The sequence below is a fragment of the Phytophthora infestans genome, genomic scaffold, assembly GCF_000142945.1.
Source record: "Phytophthora infestans T30-4 supercont1.8 genomic scaffold, whole genome shotgun sequence".
NCBI classification, from domain to species: Eukaryota; Oomycota; class Peronosporomycetes; order Peronosporales; family Peronosporaceae; genus Phytophthora; species Phytophthora infestans.
In genome coordinates this window covers 1671469-1693349 of record NW_003303751.1, presented here as the reverse complement: position 1 = coordinate 1693349, position 21881 = coordinate 1671469, and the positions used below count along the sequence as shown (strand labels likewise).

Sequence of the window (21881 nt, the reverse complement as noted above, 5' to 3'; positions counted from 1 at the left end):
CCGTGAATGGTGTGTGCATTCACCTCTATAAATTGATACATAATAATTGTGCGTAACTTGTGCTGTAGGGAGAGTTAGAGCCCATCAATTCAAGGAACAAGCGCAGCATAGGTGGGCAAAAGCGTATTGCGTGCGTTAGTGGCATGCGCTTCATGTGATGTGGTTGTCGGGGTATGCGCGACATGTGTTTGTGATGAGACTAGGCCCCTGGAGTAGTGGGCTAGTGGTGAGATTCTCGCTTTGGGTGCGAGAGGTCCGCGATTCGATCCCCGGCTGGGCCCGTCTTTTGCTCGGAATCCCACCCAACGCCAGGTCAACCGTGTCCTATCGGGGCAGGCGGCGCTCGGCGCATATCACCCGTCTACTCGGTCGCGGCTGGTACTGGGGGAATTTTGCTCAGCACCACGACTCGACGTGACATGGCGTGGTGCTTGTGCTGTGCTTGTCGTCCTCACTTTTTCGCTACTCTGCGACTATGCCACCCTCTTCTCTTCCACCGACAGCCAGGTAGTGACTCCCTACCATCGCACCTTTCTGTTCAAAATTCTTGGCTAGATATATCTCATTTGTGTTTGCATACTACACACCGTTTTTAGATGTTCACGGATGTCTGATCGTGAATGGTGTGTGCATTCACCTCTATAAATTGATACATAATACTTGTGCGTAACTTGTGCTGTAGGGAGAGTTAGAGCCCATCAATTCAAGGAACAAGCGCAGCATAGGTGGGCAAAAGCGTATTGCGTGCGTTAGTGGCATGCGCTTCATGTGATGTGGCTGTCGGGGTATGCGCGACATGTGTTTGTGATGAGACTAGGTTAGCGGCCTAGTGGTCTAGTGGTATGATTCTCGCTTTGGGTGCGAGAGCTCCCGGTTTCGATCACCGGCTGGGCCCGTCTTTGCTCGGAATCCCAGGTCGGCCGTGTCCTATCGGGGCAAGGCGGCGTTCGGCGCATATCACCCGTCTACTCGGTCGCGACTGGTACTGGGGGAATTTTGCTCAGCACCACGACTCGACGTGACATGGCGTGGTGCTTGTGCTGTGCTTGTCGTCCTCACTTTTTCGCTACTCTGCGACTTTGCCACCCTCTTCTCTTCCACCGACAGCCAGCTAGTGACTCCCTACCATCGCACCTTTCTGCTTAGAATTCTTGGCTAGATATATCTCATTTGTGTTTGCATACTACACACCGCTTCTAGATGTTCACGGTGTCCGACCGTGAATGGTGTGTGCATTCACCTCTATAAATTGATACATAATAAGTGTGCGTAACTTGTGCTGTAGGGAGAGCTAGAGCCCATCAATTCAAGGAACAAGCGCAGCATAGGTGGGCAAAAGCGTATTGCGTGCGTTAGTGGCATGCGCTTGCATGTGATGTGGTTGTCGGGGTATGCGCGACATGTGTTTGTGATGAGACTAGGTTAGCGGCCTAGTGGTCTAGTGGTATGATTCTCGCTTTGGGTGCGAGAGCTCCCGGTTTCGATCACCGGCTGGGCCCGTCTTTTGCTCGGAATCCCACCCAACGCCAGGTCAACCGTGTCCTATCGGGGCAAGGCGGCGTTCGGCGCGTATCACCGGTCTACTCGGTCGCGGCTGGCACTGGGGGAATTTTGCTCAGCAACACGACTCGACGTGACATGGCGTGGTGCTGGTGCTGTACTTGTCGTCCTCGCTTTTTCGCTACACTGCGACTTTGCCACCCTCTCCTCTTCCACCGACAGCCAGCTAGTGACTCCCTACCATCGCACCTTTCTGTTCAAAATTCTTGGCTAGATATATCTCATTTGTGTTTGCATACTCAACACCGTTTTTAGATGTTCACGGATGTCCGACCGTGAATGGTGTGTGCATTCACCTCTATAAATTGATACATAATACTTGTGCGTAACTTGTGCTGTAGGGAGAGCTAGAGCCCATAAATTCAAGGAACAAGCGCAGCATAGGTGGGCAAAAGCGTATTGCGTGCGTTAGTGGCATGCGCTTCATGTGATGTGGTTGTCGGGGTATGCGCGACATGTGTTTGTGATGAGACTAGGCTAGCGGCCTAGTGGTCTAGTGGTATGATTCTCGCTTTGGGTGCGAGAGGTCCCGGTTTCGATCACCGGCTGGGCCCGTCTTTTGCTCGGAATCCCAGCACCAGCCCGTGCGGCCGTGTCCTATCGGGGCAAGGCGGCGTTCGGCGCGTATCACCGGTCTACTCGGTCGCGACTGGTACTGGGGGAATTTTGCTCAGCACCACGACTCGACGTGACATGGCGTGGTGCTTGTGCTGTGCTTGTCGTCCTCACTTTTTCGCTACTCTGCGACTTTGCCACCCTCTTCTCTTCCACCGACAGCCAGCTAGTGACTCCCTACCATCGCACCTTTCTGCTTAGAATTCTTGGCTAGATATATCTCATTTGTGTTTGCATACTACACACCGCTTCTAGATGTTCACGAATGTCCGACCGTAAATGGTGTGTGCATTCACCTCTATAAATTGATACATAATAATTGTGCGTAACTTGTGCTGTCGGGAGAGTTAGAGCCCATCAATTCAAGAAACAAGCGCAGCATAGGTGGGCAAAAGCGTATTGCGTGCGTTAGTGGCATGCGCTTCATGTGATGTGGTTGTCGGGGTATGCGCGACATGTGTTTGTGATGAAACTAGGTTAGCGGCCTAGTGGTCTAGTGGTATGATTCTCGCTTTGGGTGCGAGAGCTCCCGGTTTCGATCACCGGCTGGGCCCGTCTTTTGCTCGGAATCCCACCCAACGCCAGGTCGGCCGTGTCCTATCGGGGCAAGGCGGCGTTCGGCGCGTATCACCGGTCTACTCGGTCGCGGCTGGCACTGGGGGAATTTTGCTCAGCAACACGACTCGACGTGACATGGCGTGGTGCTGGTGCTGTACTTGTCGTCCTCGCTTTTTCGCTACACTGCGACTTTGCCACCCTCTTCTCTTCCACCGACAGCCAGCTAGTGACTCCCTACCATCGCACCTTTCTGCTTAGAATTCTTGGCTAGATATATCTCATTTGTGTTTGCATACTACACACCGCTTCTAGATGTTCACGGATGTCCGACCGTGAATGGTGTGTGCATTCACCTCTATAAATTGATACATAATAGTTGTGCGTAACTTGTGCTGTAGGGAGAGTTAGAGCCCATCAATTCAAGGAACAAGCGCAGCATAGGTGGGCAAAAGCGTATTGCGTGCGTTAGTGGCATGCGCTTCATGTGATGTGGTTGTCGGGGTATGCGCGACATGTGTTTGTGATGAAACTAGGTTAGCGGCCTAGTGGTCTAGTGGTATGATTCTCGCTTTGGGTGCGAGAGGTCCCGGTTTGGATCACCGGCTGGGCCCGTCTTTTGCTCGGAATCCCACCCAACGCCAGGTCGGCCGTGTCCTATCGGGGCAAGGCGGCGTTCGGCGCGTATCACCGGTCTACTCGGTCGCGGCTGGCACTGGGGGAATTTTGCTCAGCAACACGACTCGACGTGACATGGCGTGGTGCTGGTGCTGTACTTGTCGTCCTCGCTTTTTTCGCTACACTGCGACTTTGCCACCCTCTTCTCTTCCACCGACAGCCAGCTAGTGACTCCCTACCATCGCACCTTTCTGTTCAAAATTCTTGGCTAGATATATCTCATTTGTGTTTTGCATACTACACACCGGTTTTTAGATGTTCACGGATGTCTGGATCGGGAATGGGGGGTGCATTCACCTCTATAAATTGATACATAATAAGTGGTGCGTAACTTGGTGCTGGAGGGGAGAGTTAGAGCCCATTCATTTCAGGGAACAAGCGCAGCATAGGTGGGCAAAAGCGTATTGCGTGCGTTAGTGGCATGCGCTTCTTGTGATGTTGGTCGTCGGGGTATCGCGACCATGTGTTTAATGAAGGAGACCTAGGGTTAGCCGGCCTAGTGGTCTAGTGGTATGATTCTCGCTTTGGGTGCGAGAGCTCCCGGTTTCGATCACCGGCTGGACCCGTCTTTTGCTCGGAATCCCACCCAACGCCAGGTCGGCCGTGTCCTATCGGGGCAAGGCGGCGTTCGGCGCGTATCACCGGTCTACTCGGTCGCGGCTGGCACTGGGGGAATTTTGCTCAGCAACACGACTCGACGTGACATGGCGTGGTGCTGGTGCTGTACTTGTCGTCCTCGCTTTACGCTACACTGCGACTTTGCCACCCTCTTCTCTTCCACCGACAGCCAGCTAGTGACTCCCTACCATCGCACCTTTCTGTTCAAAATTCTTGGCTAGATATATCTCATTTGTGTTTGCATACTACACACCGTTTTTAGATGTTCACGGATGTCTGATCGTGAATGGTGTGTGCATTCACCTCTATAAATTGATACATAATAAGTGTGCGTAACTTGTGCTGTAGGGAGAGTTAGAGCCCATCAATTCAAGGAACAAGCGCAGCATAGGTGGGCAAAAGCGTATTGCGTGCGTTAGTGGCATGCGCTTCATGTGATGTGGTTGTCGGGGTATGCGCGACATGTGTTTGTGATGAGACTAGGTTAGCGGCCTAGTGGTCTAGTGGTATGATTCTCGCTTTGGGTGCGAGAGGTCCCGGTTTCGATCACCGGCTGGGCCCGTCTTTTGCTCGGAATCCCACCCAACGCCAGGTCGGCCGTGTCCTATCGGGGCAAGGCGGCGTTCGGCGCGTATCACCGGTCTACTCGGTCGCGGCTGGCACTGGGGGAATTTTGCTCAGCAACACGACTCGACGTGACATGGCGTGGTGCTGGTGCTGTACTTGTCGTCCTCGCTTTTTCGCTACACTGCGACTTTGCCACCCTCTTCTCTTCCACCGACAGCCAGCTAGTGACTCCCTACCATCGCACCTTTCTGTTCAAAATTCTTAGCTAGATATATCTCATTTGTGTTTGCATACTACACACCGTTTTTAGATGTTCACGGATGTCTGATCGTGAATGGTGTGTGCATTCACCTCTATAAATTGATACATAATAAGTGTGCGTAACTTGTGCTGTAGGGAGAGTTAGAGCCCATCAATTCAAGGAACAAGCGCAGCATAGGTGGGCAAAAGCGTATTGCGTGCGTTAGTGGCATGCGCTTCATGTGATGTGGTTGTCGGGGTATGCGCGACATGTGTTTGTGATGAGACTAGGTTAGCGGCCTAGTGGTCTAGTGGTATGATTCTCGCTTTGGGTGCGAGAGGTCCCGGTTTCGATCACCGGCTGGGCCCGTCTTTTGCTCGGAATCCCAGGTCGGCCGTGTCCTATCGGGGCAAGGCGGCGTTCGGCGCGTATCACCGGTCTACTCGGTCGCGGCTGGCACTGGGGGAATTTTGCTCAGCAACACGACTCGACGTGACATGGCGTGGTGCTGGTGCTGTACTTGTCGTCCTCGCTTTTTCGCTACACTGCGACTTTGCCACCCTCTTCTCTTCCACCGACAGCCAGCTAGTGACTCCCTACCATCGCACCTTTCTGTTCAAAATTCTTGGGCTAGATATATCTCATCTGTGTTTGTGTACTACACACCGCGTTTAGATGTTCACGGATGTCTGATCGATGAATGGTGTGTGCATTCACCGCTATATAAACGATCCATACATAAGTATACATAATACTTGTGCTGTAGCTTGAGTTGGAGCACCTTGAGCTGTAGGGAGAGTTAGAGCCCATCAATTGGAGGAACAAGCGCAGCATAGGTGGGCAAAAGCGTATTGCGTGCGTTAGTGGCATGCGCTTCATGTGATGTGGTTGTCGGGGTATGCGCGACATGTGTTTGTGATGAAACTAGGTTAGCGGCCTAGTGGTCTAGAGGTATGATTCTCGCTTTGGGTGCGAGAGCTCCCGGTTTCGATCACCGGCTGGGCCCGTCTTTTGCTCGGAATCCCAGGTCGGCCGTGTCCTATCGGGGCAAGGCGGCGTTCGGCGCGTATCACCGGTCTACTCGGTCGCGGCTGGCACTGGGGGAATTTTGCTCAGCAACACGACTCGACGTGACATGGCGTGGTGCTGGTGCTGTACTTGTCGTCCTCGCTTTTTCGCTACACTGCGACTTTGCCACCCTCTTCTCTTCCACCGACAGCCAGCTAGTGACTCCCTACCATCGCACCTTTCTGTTCAGAATTCTTGGCTAGATATATCTCATTTGTGTTTGCATACTACACACCGTTTTTAGATGTTCACGGATGTCCGTACATTTACCTTAATTAATTGATACATAATAATTGTGCGTAGCTTGTGCTGTAGGGAGAGTTAGAGCCCATCAATTCAAGGAACAAGCGCAGCATAGGTGGGCAAAAGCGTATTGCGTGCGTTAGTGGCATGCGCTTCATGTGATGTGGTTGTCGGGGTATGCGCGACATGTGTTTGTGATGAAACTAGGTTAGCGGCCTAGTGGTCTAGTGGTATGATTCTCGCTTTGGGTGCGAGAGCTCCCGGTTTCGATCACCGGCTGGGCCCGTCTTTTGCTCGGAATCCCAGGTCGGCCGTGTCCTATCGGGGCAAGGCGGCGTTCGGCGCGTATCACCGGTCTACTCGGTCGCGGCTGGCACTGGGGGAATTTTGCTCAGCAACACGACTCGACGTGACATGGCGTGGTGCTGGTGCTGTACTTGTCGTCCTCGCTTTTTCGCTACACTGCGACTTTGCCACCCTCTTCTCTTCCACCGACAGCCAGCTAGTGACTCCCTACCATCGCACCTTTCTGTTCAGAATTCTTGGCTAGATATATCTCATTTGTGTTTGCATACTACACACCGTTTTTAGATGTTCACGGATGTCCGTACATTTACCTTTATTAATTGATACATAATAATTGTGCGTAGCTTGTGCTGTAGGGAGAGTTAGAGCCCCATGAATTCAAGGAACAAGCGCAGCATAGGTGGGCAAAAGCGTATTGCGTGCGTTAGTGGCATGCGCTTCATGTGATGTGGTTGTCGGGGTATGCGCGACATGTGTTTGTGAAGAGACTAGGTTAGCGGCCTAGTGGTCTAGTGGTATGATTCTCGCTTTGGGTGCGAGAGGTCCCGGTTTGGATCACCGGCTGGGCCCGTCTTTTGCTCGGAATCCCACCCAACGCCAGGTCGGCCGTGTCCTATCGGGGCAAGGCGGCGTTCGGCGCGTATCACCGGTCTACTCGGTCGCGGCTGGCACTGGGGGAATTTTGCTCAGCAACACGACTCGACGTGACATGGCGTGGTGCTGGTGCTGTACTTGTCGTCCTCGCTTTTTCGCTACACTGCGACTTTGCCACCCTCTTCTCTTCCACCGACAGCCAGCTAGTGACTCCCTACCATCGCACCTTTCTGTTCAAAATTCTTGGCTAGATATATCTCATTTGTGTTTGCATACTACACACCGTTTCTAGATGTTCACGGATGTCTGATCGTGAATGATGTGTGCATTCACCTCTATAAATTGATACATAATAACTGTGCGTAACTTGTGCTGTAGGGAGAGTTAGAGCCCATCAATTCAAGGAACAAGCGCAGCATAGGTGGGCAAAAGCGTATTGCGTGCGTTAGTGGCATGCGCTTCATGTGATGTGGTTGTCGGGGTATGCGCGACATGTGTTTGTGATGAGACTAGGTTAGCGGCCTAGTGGTCTAGTGGTATGATTCTCGCTTTGGGTGCGAGAGCTTCCGGTTTCGATCACCGGCTGGGCCCGTCTTTTGCTCGGAATGCCACCCAACGCCAGGTCGGCCGTGTCCTATCGGGGCAAGGCGGCGTTCGGCGCGTATCACCGGTCTACTCGGTCGCGGCTGGCACTGGGGGAATTTTGCTCAGCAACACGACTCGACGTGACATGGCGTGGTGCTGGTGCTGTACTTGTCGTCCTCGCTTTTTCGCTACACTGCGACTTTGCCACCCTCCTCTCTTCCACCGACAGCCAGCTAGTGACTCCCTACCATCGCACCTTTCTGTTCAAAATTCTTGGCTAGATATATCTCATTTGTGTTTGCATACTACACACCGTTTTTAGATGTTCACGGATGTCTGATCGTGAATGGTGTGTGCATTCACCTCTATAAATTGATACATAATAAGTGTGCGTAACTTGTGCTGTAGGGAGAGTTAGAGCCCATCAATTCAAGGAACAAGCGCAGCATAGGTGGGCAAAAGCGTATTGCGTGCGTTAGTGGCATGCGCTTCATGTGATGTGGTTGTCGGGGTATGCGCGACATGTGTTTGTGAAGAGACTAGGTTAGCGGCCTAGTGGTCTAGTGGTATGATTCTCGCTTTGGGTGCGAGAGCTCCCGGTTTGGATCACCGGCTGGGCCCGTCTTTTGCTCGGAATCCCACCCAACGCCAGGTCGGCCGTGTCCTATCGGGGCAAGGCGGCGTTCGGCGCGTATCACCGGTCTACTCGGTCGCGGCTGGCACTGGGGGAATTTTGCTCAGCAACACGACTCGACGTGACATGGCGTGGTGCTGGTGCTGTACTTGTCGTCCTCGCTTTTTCGCTACACTGCGACTTTGCCACCCTCTTCTCTTCCACCGACAGCCAGCTAGTGACTCCCTACCATCGCACCTTTCTGTTCAAAATTCTTGGCTAGATATATCTCATTTGTGTTTGCATACTACACACCGTTTTTAGATGTTCACGGATGTCTGATCGTGAATGGTGTGTGCATTCACCTCTATAAATTGATACATAATAAGTGTGCGTAACTTGTGCTGTAGGGAGAGTTAGAGCCCATCAATTCAGGAACCACGCGCGCGATAGGGAGGCATAAGCGTATGGCTTGCGTTAGTGGCATGCGCTTCATGTGATGTGGTGGTCGAGGTATGCGCGACATGTGATTGTGATGAGACTAGGTAAGCGGCCTAGTGGTCTAGTGGTATGCATCTCGCTTAGGGTGCGAGAGCTCCCGGTTTCGATCACCGGCTGGGCCCGTCTTTTGCTAGGAATCCCAGATCGGCCGTGTCCTATCGGGGCAAGGCGGCGTTCGGCGCGTATCACCGGTCTACTCGGTCGCGGCTGGCACTGGGGGAATTTTGCTCAGCAACACGACTCGACGTGACATGGCGTGGTGCTGGTGCTGTACTTGTCGTCCTCGCTTTTTCGCTACACTGCGACTTTGCCACCCTCTTCTCTTCCACCGACAGCCAGCTAGTGACTCCCTACCATCGCACCTTTCTGTTCAGAATTCTTGGCTAGATATATCTCATTTGTGTTTGCATACTACACACCGTTTTTAGATGTTCACGGATGTCCGTACATTTACCTTTATTAATTGATACATAATAATTGTGCGTAGCTTGTGCTGTAGGGAGAGTTAGAGACCATCAATTCAAGGAACAAGCGCAGCATAGGTGGGCAAAAGCGTATTGCGTGCGTTAGTGGCATGCGCTTCATGTGATGTGGTTGTCGGGGTATGCGCGACATGTGTTTGTGATGAAACTAGGTTAGCGGCCTAGTGGTCTAGTGGTATGATTCTCGCTTTGGGTGCGAGAGCTCCCGGTTTCGATCACCGGCTGGGCCCGTCTTTTGCTCGGAATCCCAGGTCGGCCGTGTCCTATCGGGGCAAGGCGGCGTTCGGCGCGTATCACCGGTCTACTCGGTCGCGGCTGGCACTGGGGGAATTTTGCTCAGCAACACGACTCGACGTGACATGGCGTGGTGCTGGTGCTGTACTTGTCGTCCTCGCTTTTTCGCTACACTGCGACTTTGCCACCCTCTTCTCTTCCACCGACAGCCAGCTAGTGACTCCCTACCATCGCACCTTTCTGTTCAAAATTCTTGGCTAGATATATCTCATTTGTGTTTGCATACTACACACCGTTTTTAGATGTTCACGGATGTCCGTACATTTACCTTTATTAATTGATACATAATAAGTGTGCGTAACTTGTGCTGTAGGGAGAGTTAAAGCCCATCAATTCAAGGAACAAGCGCAGCATAGGTGGGCAAAAGCGTATTGCGTGCGTTAGTGGCATGCGCTTCATGTGATGTGGTTGTCGGGGTATCCGCGACATGTGTTTGTGATGAGACTAGGTTAGCGGCCTAGTGGTCTAGTGGTATGATTCTCGCTTTGGGTGCGAGAGGTCCCGGTTTGGATCACCGGCTGGGCCCGTCTTTTGCTCGGAATCCCACCCAACGCCAGGTCGGCCGTGTCCTATCGGGGCAAGGCGGCGTTCGGCGCGTATCACCGGTCTACTCGGTCGCGGCTGGCACTGGGGGAATTTTGCTCAGCAACACGACTCGACGTGACATGGCGTGGTGCTGGTGCTGTACTTGTCGTCCTCGCTTTTTCGCTACACTGCGACTTTGCCACCCTCTTTTCTTCCACCGACAGCCAGCTAGTGACTCCCTACCATCGCACCTTTCTGTTCAAAATTCTTGGCTAGATATATCTCATTTGTGTTTGCATACTACACACCGTTTTTAGATGTTCACGGATGTCTGATCGTGAATGGTGTGTGCATTCACCTCTATAAATTGATACATAATAAGTGTGCGTAACTTGTGCTGTAGGGAGAGTTAGAGCCCATCAATTCAAGGAACAAGCGCAGCATAGGTGGGCAAAAGCGTATTGCGTGCGTTAGTGGCATGCGCTTCATGTGATGTGGTTGTCGGGGTATGCGCGACATGTGTTTGTGATGAGACTAGGTTAGCGGCCTAGTGGTCTAGTGGTATGATTCTCGCTTTGGGTGCGAGAGGTCCCGGTTTCGATCACCGGCTGGGCCCGTCTTTTGCTCGGAATCCCACCCAACGCCAGGTCGGCCGTGTCCTATCGGGGCAAGGCGGCGTTCGGCGCGTATCACCGGTCTACTCGGTCGCGGCTGGCACTGGGGAAATTTTGCTCAGCAACACGACTCGACGTGACATGGCGTGGTGCTGGTGCTGTACTTGTCGTCCTCGCTTTTTCGCTACACTGCGACTTTGCCACCCTCTTCTCTTCCACCGACAGCCAGCTAGTGACTCCCTACCATCGCACCTTTCTGTTCAAAATTCTTGGCTAGATATATCTCATTTGTGTTTGCATACTACACACCGTTTTTAGATGTTCACGGATGTCTGATCGTGAATGATGTGTGCATTCACCTCTATAAATTGATACATAATAAGTGTGCGTAACTTGTGCTGTAGGGAGAGTTAGAGCCCATCAATTCAAGGAACAAGCGCAGCATAGGTGGGCAAAAGCGTATTGCGTGCGTTAGTGGCATGCGCTTCATGTGATGTGGTTGTCGGGGTATGCGCGACATGTGTTTGTGAAGAGACTAGGTTAGCGGCCTAGTGGTCTAGTGGTATGATTCTCGCTTTGGGTGCGAGAGCTCCCGGTTTGGATCACCGGCTGGGCCCGTCTTTTGCTCGGAATCCCACCCAACGCCAGGTCGGCCGTGTCCTATCGGGGCAAGGCGGCGTTCGGCGCGTATCACCGGTCTACTCGGTCGCGGCTGGCACTGGGGGAATTTTGCTCAGCAACACGACTCGACGTGACATGGCGTGGTGCTGGTGCTGTACTTGTCGTCCTCGCTTTTTCGCTACACTGCGACTTTGCCACCCTCTTCTCTTCCACCGACAGCCAGCTAGTGACTCCCTACCATCGCACCTTTCTGTTCAAAATTCTTGGCTAGATATATCTCATTTGTGTTTGCATACTACACACCGTTTTTAGATGTTCACGGATGTCTGATCGTGAATGATGTGTGCATTCACCTCTATAAATTGATACATAATAACTGTGCGTAACTTGTGCTGTAGGGAGAGTTAGAGCCCATCAATTCAAGGAACAAGCGCAGCATAGGTGGGCAAAAGCGTATTGCGTGCGTTAGTGGCATGCGCTTCATGTGATGTGGTTGTCGGGGTATGCGCGACATGTGTTTGTGAAGAGACTAGGTTAGCGGCCTAGTGGTCTAGTGGTATGATTCTCGCTTTGGGTGCGAGAGGTCCCGGTTTGGATCACCGGCTGGGCCCGTCTTTTGCTCGGAATCCCACCCAACGCCAGGTCGGCCGTGTCCTATCGGGGCAAGGCGGCGTTCGGCGCGTATCACCGGTCTACTCGGTCGCGGCTGGCACTGGGGGAATTTTGCTCAGCAACACGACTCGACGTGACATGGCGTGGTGCTGGTGCTGTACTTGTCGTCCTCACTTTTTCGCTACTCTGCGACTTTGCCACCCTCTTCTCTTCCACCGACAGCCAGCTAGTGACTCCCTACCATCGCACCTTTCTGTTCAAAATTCTTGGCTAGATATATCTCATTTGTGTTTGCATACTACACACCGTTTTTAGATGCTCACGGATGTCCGTGCATTCACCTCTATAAATTGATACATAATACTTGTGCGTAACTTGTGCTGTAGGGAGAGTTAGAGCCCATCAATTCAAGGAACAAGCGCAGCATAAGTGGGCAAAAGCGTATTGCGTGCGTTAGTGGCATGCGCTTCATGTGATGTGGCTGTCGGGGTATGCGCGACATGTGTTTGTGATGAGACTAAGTTAGCGGCCTAGTGGTCTAGTGGTATGATTCTCGCCTTGGGTGCGAGAGCTCCCGGTGTCGATCACCGGCTGGGGCCGTCTTTTGCTCGGAATCCCAGCTCGGCCGTGTCCTATCAGGGCAAAGCGGCGTTCGGCGCATATCATCCGTCTACTCGGTCGCGACTGGTACTGGGGGAATTTTGCTCAGCACCACGACTCGACGTGACATGGCGTGGTGCTTGTGCTGTGCTTGTCGTCCTCACTTTTTCGCTACTCTGCGACTTTGCAACCCTCTTCTCTTCCACCGACAGCCAGCTAGTGACTCCCTACCATCGCACCTTTCTGTTCAGAATTCTTGGCTAGATATATCTCATTTGTGTTTGCATACTACACACCGTTTTTAGATGTTCACGGATGTCCGTACATTTACCTTTATTAATTGATACATAATAATTGTGCGTAGCTTGTGCTGTAGGGAGAGTTAGAGCCCATCAATTCAAGGAACAAGCGCAGCATAGGTGGGCAAAAGCGTATTGCGTGCGTTAGTGGCATGCGCTTCATGTGATGTGGTTGTCGGGGTATGCGCGACATGTGTTTGTGATGAGACTAGGTTAGCGGCCTAGTGGTCTAGTGGTATGATTCTCGCTTTGGGTGCGAGAGGTCCCGGTTTCGATCACCGGCTGGGCCCGTCTTTTGCTCGGAATCCCACCCAACGCCAGGTCGGCCGTGTCCTATCGGGGCAAGGCGGCGTTCGGCGCGTATCACCGGTCTACTCGGTCGCGGCTGGCACTGGGGGAATTTTGCTCAGCAACACGACTCGACGTGACATGGCGTGGTGCTGGTGCTGTACTTGTCGTCCTCGCTTTTTCGCTACACTGCGACTTTGCCACCCTCTTCTCTTCCACCGACAGCCAGCTAGTGACTCCCTACCATCGCACCTTTCTGTTCAAAATTCTTGGCTAGATATATCTCATTTGTGTTTGCATACTACACACCGTTTTTAGATGTTCACGGATGTCTGATCGTGAATGGTGTGTGCATTCACCTCTATAAATTGATACATAATAAGTGTGCGTAACTTGTGCTGTAGGGAGAGTTAGAGCCCATCAATTCAAGGAACAAGCGCAGCATAGGTGGGCAAAAGCGTATTGCGTGCGTTAGTGGCATGCGCTTCATGTGATGTGGTTGTCGGGGTATGCGCGACATGTGTTTGTGAAGAGACTAGGTTAGCGGCCTAGTGGTCTAGTGGTATGATTCTCGCTTTGGGTGCGAGAGCTCCCGGTTTCGATCACCGGCTGGGCCCGTCTTTTGCTCGGAATCCCACCCAACGCCAGGTCGGCCGTGTCCTATCGGGGCAAGGCGGCGTTCGGCGCGTATCACCGGTCTACTCGGTCGCGGCTGGCACTGGGGGAATTTTGCTCAGCAACACGACTCGACGTGACATGGCGTGGTGCTGGTGCTGTACTTGTCGTCCTCGCTTTTTCGCTACACTGCGACTTTGCCACCCTCTTCTCTTCCACCGACAGCCAGCTAGTGACTCCCTACCATCGCACCTTTCTGTTCAAAATTCTTGGCTAGATATATCTCATTTGTGTTTGCATACTACACACCGTTTTTAGATGTTCACGGATGTCTGATCGTGAATGGTGTATGCATTCACCTCTATAAATTGATACATAATAAGTGTGCGTAACTTGTGCTGTAGGGAGAGTTAGAGCCCATCAATTCAAGGAACAAGCGCAGCATAGGTGGGCAAAAGCGTATTGCGTGCGTTAGTGGCATGCGCTTTATGTGATGTGGTTGTCGGGGTATGCGCGACATGTGTTTGTGAAGAGACTAGGTTAGCGGCCTAGTGGTCTAGTGGTATGATTCTCGCTTTGGGTGCGAGAGCTCCCGGTTTGGATCACCGGCTGGGCCCGTCTTTTGCTCGGAATCCCACCCAACGCCAGGTCGGCCGTGTCCTATCGGGGCAAGGCGGCGTTCGGCGCGTATCACCGGTCTACTCGGTCGCGGCTGGCACTGGGGGAATTTTGCTCAGCAACACGACTCGACGTGACATGGCGTGGTGCTGGTGCTGTACTTGTCGTCCTCGCTTTTTCGCTACACTGCGACTTTGCCACCCTCTTCTCTTCCACCGACAGCCAGCTAGTGACTCCCTACCATCGCACCTTTCTGTTCAAAATTCTTGGCTAGATATATCTCATTTGTGTTTGCATACTACACACCGTTTAAGATGTTCACGGATGTCTGATCGTGAATGGTGTGTGCATTCACCTCTATAAATTGATACTTAATAATTGTGCGTAACTTGTGCTGTAGGGAGAGTTAGAGCCCATCAATTCAAGGAACAAGCGCAGCATAGGTGGGCAAAAGCGTATTGCGTGCGTTAGTGGCATGCGCTTCATGTGATGTGGCTGTCGGGGTATGCGCGACATGTGTTTGTGATGAGACTAGGTTAGCGGCCTAGTGGTCTAGTGGTATGATTCTCGCTTTGGGTGCGAGAGCTCCCGGTTTCGATCACCGGTCTGGACCCGTCTTTTGCTCGGAATCCCACCCAACGCCAGGTCGGCCGTGTCCTATCGGGGCAAGGCGGCGTTCGGCGCGTATCACCGGTCTACTCGGTCGCGGCTGGCACTGAGGGAATTTTGCTCAGCAACACGACTCGACGTGACATGGCGTGGTGCTGGTGCTGTACTTGTCGTCCTCGCTTTTTCGCTACACTGCGACTTTGCCACCCTCTTCTCTTCCACCGACAGCCAGCTAGTGACTCCCTACCATCGCACCTTTCTGTTCAAAATTCTTGGCTAGATATATCTCATTTGTGTTTGCATACTACACACCGTTTAAGATGTTCACGGATGTCTGATCGTGAATGGTGTGTGCATTCACCTCTATAAATTGATACATAATAAGTGTGCGTAACTTGTGCTGTAGGGAGAGTTAGAGCCCATCAATTCAAGGAACAAGCGCAGCATAGGTGGGCAAAAGCGTATTGCGTGCGTTAGTGGCATGCGCTTCATGTGATGTGGTTGTCGGGGTATGCGCGACATGTGTTTGTGATGAGACTAGGTTAGCGGCCTAGTGGTCTAGTGGTATGATTCTCGCTTTGGGTGCGAGAGGTCCCGGTTTCGATCACCGGCTGGGCCCGTCTTTTGCTCGAAATCCCACCCAACGCCAGGTCGGCCGTGTCCTATCGGGGCAAGGCGGCGTTCGGCGCGTATCACCGGTCTACTCGGTCGCGGCTGGCACTGGGGGAATTTTGCTCAGCAACACGACTCGACGTGACATGGCGTGGTGCTGGTGCTGTACTTGTCGTCCTCGCTTTTTCGCTACACTGCGACTTTGCCACCCTCTTCTCTTCCACCGACAGCCAGCTAGTGACTCCCTACCATCGCACCTTTCTGTTCAAAATTCTTGGCTAGATATATCTCATTTGTGTTTGCATACTACACACCGTTTTTAGATGTTCACGGATGTCTGATCGTGAATGGTGTGTGCATTCACCTCTATAAATTGATACATAATAAGTGTGCGTAACTTGTGCTGTAGGGAGAGTTAGAGCCCATCAATTCAAGGAACAAGCGCAGCATAGGTGGGCAAAAGCGTATTGCGTGCGTTAGTGGCATGCGCTTCATGTGATGTGGTTGTCGGGGTATGCGCGACATGTGTTTGTGATGAGACTAGGTTAGCGGCCTAGTGGTCTAGTGGTATGATTCTCGCTTTGGGTGCGAGAGGTCCCGGTTTCGATCACCGGCTGGGCCCGTCTTTTGCTCGGAATCCCACCCAACGCCAGGTCGGCCGTGTCCTATCGGGGCAAGGCGGCGTTCGGCGCGTATCACCGGTCTACTCGGTCGCGGCTGGCACTGGGGGAATTTTGCTCAGCAACACGACTCGACGTGACATGGCGTGGTGCTGGTGCTGTACTTGTCGTCCTCGCTTTTTCGCTACACTGCGACTTTGCCACCCTCTTCTCTTCCACCGACAGCCAGCTAGTGACTCCCTACCATCGCACCTTTCTGTTCAAAATTCTTGGCTAGATATATCTCATTTGTGTTTGCATACTACACACCGTTTTTAGATGTTCACGGATGTCTGATCGTGAATGGTGTGTGCATTCACCTCTATAAATTGATACATAATAAGTGTGCGTAACTTGTGCTGTAGGGAGAGTTAGAGCCCATCAATTTAAGGAACAAGCGCAGCATAGGTGGGCAAAATCGTATTGCGTGCGTTAGTGGCATGCGCTTCATGTGATGTGGTTGTCGGGGTATGCGCGACATGTGTTTGTGAAGAGACTAGGTTAGCGGCCTAGTGGTCTAGTGGTATGATTCTCGCTTTGGGTGCGAGAGGTCCCGGTTTCGATCACCGGCTGGGCCCGTCTTTCGCTCGGAATCCCACCCAACGCCAGGTCGGCCGTGTCCTATCGGGGCAAGGCGGCGTTCGGCGCGTATCACCGGTCTACTCGGTCGCGGCTGGCACTGGGGGAATTTTGCTCAGCAACACGACTCGACGTGACATGGCGTGGTGCTGGTGCTGTACTTGTCGTCCTCGCTTTTTCGCTACATTGCGACTTTGCCACCCTCTTCTCTTTCACCGACAGCCAGCTAGTGACTCCCTACCATCGCACCTTTCTGTTCAAAAATCTTGGCTAGATATATCTCATTTGTGTTTGCATACTACACACCGTTTTTAGATGTTCACGGATGTCTGATCGTGAATGGTGTGTGCATTCACCTCTATAAATTGATACATAATAAGTGTGCGTAACTTGTGCTGTAGGGAGAGTTAGAGCCCATCAATTCAAGGAACAAGCGCAGCATAGGTGGGCAAAAGCGTATTGCGTGCGTTAGTGTGATGTGGTTGTCGGGGTATGTCCGACATGTGTTTGTGAAGAGACTAGGTTAGCGGCCTAGTGGTCTAGTGGTATGATTCTCGCTTTGGGTGCGAGAGGTCCCGGTTTCGATCACCGGCTGGGCCCGTCTTTCGCTCGGAATCCCACCCAACGCCAGGTCGGCCGTGTCCTATCGGGGCAAGGCGGCGTTCGTGCGTATCACCGGTCTACTCGGTCGCGGCTGGCACTGGGGGAATTTTGCTCAGCAACACGACTCGACGTGACATGGCGTGGTGCTGGTGCTGTACTTGTCGTCCTCGCTTTTTCGCTACACTGCGACTTTGCCACCCTCTTCTCTTCCACCGACAGCCAGCTAGTGACTCCCTACCATCGCACCTTTCTGTTCAAAATTCTTGGCTAGATATATCTCATTTGTGTTTGCATACTACACACCGTTTCTAGATGTTCACGGATGTCTGATCGTGAATGATGTGTGCATTCACCTCTATAAATTGATACATAATAAGTGTGCGTAACTTGTGCTGTAGGGAGAGTTAGAGCCCATCAATTCAAGGAACAAGCGCAGCATAGGTGGGCAAAAGCGTATTGCGTGCGTTAGTGGCATGCGCTTCATGTGATGTGGTTGTCGGGGTATGCGCGACATGTGTTTGTGAAGAGACTAGGTTAGCGGCCTAGTGGTCTAGTGGTATGATTCTCGCTTTGGGTGCGAGAGCTCCCGGTTTCGATCACCGGCTGGGCCCGTCTTTTGCTCGGAATCCCACCCAACGCCAGGTCGGCCGTGTCCTATCGGGGCAAGGCGGCGTTCGGCGCGTATCACCGGTCTACTCGGTCGCGGCTGGCACTGGGGGAATTTTGCTCAGCAACACGACTCGACGTGACATGGCGTGGTGCTGGTGCTGTACTTGTCGTCCTCGCTTTTTCGCTACACTGCGACTTTGCCACCCTCTTCTCTTCCACCGACAGCCAGCTAGTGACTCCCTACCATCGCACCTTTCTGTTCAAAATTCTTGGCTAGATATATCTCATTTGTGTTTGCATACTACACACCGTTTTTAGATGTTCACGGATGTCTGATCGTGAATGGTGTATGCATTCACCTTTATTAATTGATACATAATAATTGTGCGTAGCTTGTGCTGTAGGGAGAGTTAGAGCCCATCAATTCAAGGAACAAGCGCAGCATAGGTGGGCAAAAGCGTATTGCGTGCGTTAGTGGCATGCGCTTCATGTGATGTGGTTGTCGGGGTATGCGCGACATGTGTTTGTGAAGAGACTAGGTTAGCGGCCTAGTGGTCTAGTGGTATGATTCTCGCTTTGGGTGCGAGAGCTCCCGGTTTGGATCACCGGCTGGGCCCGTCTTTTGCTCGGAATCCCACCCAACGCCAGGTCGGCCGTGTCCTATCGGGGCAAGGCGGCGTTCGGCGCGTATCACCGGTCTACTCGGTCGCGGCTGGCACTGGGGGAATTTTGCTCAGCAACACGACTCGACGTGACATGGCGTGGTGCTGGTGCTGTACTTGTCGTCCTCACTTTTTCGCTACTCTGCGACTATGCCACCCTCTTCTCTTCCACCGACAGCCAGGTAGTGACTCCCTACCATCGCACCTTTCTGTTCAAAATTCTTGGCTAGATATATCTCATTTGTGTTTGCATACTACACACCGTTTTTAGATGTTCACGGATGTCTGATCGTGAATGATGTGTGCATTTACCTCTATAAATTGATACATACGTAACTTGTGCTGTAGGGAGAGTTAGAGCCCATCAATTCAAGGAACAAGCGCAGCATAGGTGGGCAAAAGCGTATTGCGTGCGTTAGTGGCATGCGCTTCATGTGATGTGGTTGTCGGGGTATGCGCGACATGTGTTTGTGAAGAGACTAGGTTAGCGGCCTAGTGGTCTAGTGGTATGATTCTCGCTTTGGGTGCGAGAGGTCCCGGTTTCGATCACCGGCTGGACCCGTCTTTTGCTCGGAATCCCACCCAACGCCAGGTCGGCCGTGTCCTATCGGGGCAAGGCGGCGTTCGGCGCGTATCACCGGTCTACTCGGTCGCGGCTGGCACTGGGGGAATTTTGCTCAGCAACACGACTCGACGTGACATGGCGTGGTGCTGGTGCTGTACTTGTCGTCCTCGCTTTTTCGCTACACTGCGACTTTGCCACCCTCTCCTCTTCCACCGACAGCCAGCTAGTGACTCCCTACCATCGCACCTTTCTGTTCAAAATTCTTGGCTAGATATATCTCATTTGTGTTTGCATACTACACACCGTTTTTAGATGTTCACGGATGTCTGATCGTGAATGGTGTGTGCATTCACCTCTATAAATTGATACATAATAAGTGTGCGTAACTTGTGCTGTAGGGAGAGTTAGAGCCCATCAAATCAAGGAACAAGCGCAGCATAGGTGGGCAAAAGCGTATTGCGTGCGTTAGTGGCATGCGCTTCATGTGATGTGGTTGTCGGGGTATGCGCGACATGTGTTTGTGATGAAACTAGGTTAGCGGCCTAGTGGTCTAGTGGTATGATTCTCGCTTTGGGTGCGAGAGCTCCCGGTTTCGATCACCGGCTGGGCCCGTCTTTTGCTCGGAATCCCACCCAACGCCAGGTCGGCCGTGTCCTATCGGGGCAAGGCGGCGTTCGGCGCGTATCACCGGTCTACTCGGTCGCGGCTGGCACTGGGGGAATTTTGCTCAGCAACACGACTCGACGTGACATGGCGTGGTGCTGGTGCTGTACTTGTCGTCCTCGCTTTTTCGCTACACTGCGACTTTGCCACCCTCTTCTCTTCCACCGACAGCCAGCTAGTGACTCCCTACCATCGCACCTTTCTGTTCAAAATTCTTGGCTAGATATATCTCATTTGTGTTTGCATACTACACACCGTTTTTAGATGTTCACGGATGTCCGACCGTGAATGGTGTGTGCATTCACCTCTATAAATTGATACATAATAGTTGTGCGTAACTTGTGCTGTAGGGAGAGTTAGAGCCCATCAATTCAAGGAACAAGCGCAGCATAGGTGGGCAAAAGCGTATTGCGTGCGTTAGTGGCATGCGCTTCATGTGATGTGGTTGTCGGGCTATGCGCGACATGTGTTTGTGAAGAGACTAGGTTAGCGGCCTAGTGGTCTAGTGGTATGATTCTCGCTTTGGGTGCGAGAGGTCCCGGTTTCGATCACCGGCTGGGCCCGTCTTTTGCTCGGAATCCCACCCAAGGCCAGGTCGGCCGTGTCCTATCGGGGCAAGGCGGCGTTCGGCGCGTATCACCGGTCTACTCGGTCGCGGCTGGCACTGGGGGAATTTTGCTCAGCAACACGACTCGACGTGACATGGCGTGGTGCTGGTGCTGTACTTGTCGTCCTCGCTTTTTCGCTACACTGCGACTTTGCCACCCTCTTCTCTTCCACCGACAGCCAGCTAGTGACTCCCTACCATCGCACCTTTCTGTTCAAAATTCTTGGCTAGATATATCTCATTTGTGTTTGCATACTACACACCGTTTTTAGATGTTCACGGATGTCTGATCGTGAATGATGTGTGCATTCACCTCTATAAATTGATACATAATAAGTGTGCGTAACTTGTGCTGTAGGGAGAGTTAGAGCCCATCAATTCAAGGAACAAGCGCAGCATAGGTGGGCAAAAGCGTATTGCGTGCGTTAGTGGCATGCGCTTCATGTGATGTGGTTGTCGGGGTATGCGCGACATGTGTTTGTGAAGAGACTAGGTTAGCGGCCTAGTGGTCTAGTGGTATGATTCTCGCTTTGGGTGCGAGAGCTCCCGGTTTGGATCACCGGCTGGGCCCGTCTTTTGCTCGGAATCCCACCCAACGCCAGGTCGGCCGTGTCCTATCGGGGCAAGGCGGCGTTCGGCGCGTATCACCGGTCTACTCGGTCGCGGCTGGCACTGGGGGAATTTTGCTCAGCAACACGACTCGACGTGACATGGCGTGGTGCTGGTGCTGTACTTGTCGTCCTCGCTTTTTCGCTACACTGCGACTTTGCCACCCTCTTCTCTTCCACCGACAGCCAGCTAGTGACTCCCTACCATCGCACCTTTCTGTTCAAAATTCTTGGCTAGATATATCTCATTTGTGTTTGCATACTACACACCGTTTTTAGATGTTCACGGATGTCTGATCGTGAATGGTGTGTGCATTCACCTCTATAAATTGATACATAATAAGTGTGCGTAACTTGTGCTGTAGGGAGAGTTAGAGCCCATCAATTCAAGGAACAAGCGCAGCATAGGTGGGCAAAAGCGTATTGCGTGCGTTAGTGGCATGCGCTTCATGTGATGTGGTTGTCGGGGTATGCGCGACATGTGTTTGTGATGAGACTAGGTTAGCGGCCTAGTGGTCTAGTGGTATGATTCTCTTTGTGTGCGAGAGATCCCGGTTTCTATCACCGGCTGTGCCCGCCTCTTGCTCGCAATCCCACCCAACGCCAGGTCGGCCGTGTCCTATATCGGCAAGGGGGCGTTCGCCGCGCATCACCGCTCTACTCGCTCGCGCCTGTGACTGTGGGAAATTTGTTCACCAACACGACTCGACATGACATGTGGTGGGGCTGGGGCTGTACATGTCGTCTTCGCTTTTTCTCTACACTGTGACATTGCCACCCTCCTCTCTCCCAC

The 21881-nt window shown here is 52.5% G+C and overlaps 1 protein-coding gene and 1 pseudogene across 2 annotated transcripts; one reads left to right on the top strand and one right to left on the bottom strand.

The window, feature by feature from the left end:
• Nucleotides 1-209: 209 nt before the first annotated feature.
• PITG_26463 lies at nt 210-281 on the top strand (annotated as a pseudogene). The gene has a single exon. The product of its transcript is annotated as a tRNA-OTHER (tRNA).
• A 3364-nt stretch (nt 282-3645) lies between these two features.
• On the bottom strand, nt 3646-21738 carry PITG_06395 (uncharacterized protein; the record flags this gene model as incomplete). The annotated part of the gene is made up of 32 exons (XM_002998479.1): nt 3646-3707; nt 4223-4243; nt 4838-4858; nt 5443-5464; nt 5501-5553; nt 6081-6101; nt 6671-6691; nt 7272-7292; nt 7887-7907; nt 8502-8522; nt 9107-9127; nt 9697-9717; nt 10297-10317; nt 10912-10932; nt 11527-11547; nt 12142-12162; nt 12732-12752; nt 13332-13352; nt 13947-13967; nt 14619-14669; nt 15234-15284; nt 15791-15811; nt 16406-16426; nt 17021-17041; nt 17621-17641; nt 18236-18256; nt 18851-18871; nt 19457-19477; nt 20072-20092; nt 20687-20707; nt 21302-21322; nt 21654-21738. The coding sequence occupies 32 exons, from the start codon at nt 21736-21738 to the stop codon at nt 3646-3648; spliced, it is 870 nt and encodes a 289-aa protein (XP_002998525.1).
• Between the last annotated feature and the right edge of the window lie 143 nt (nt 21739-21881).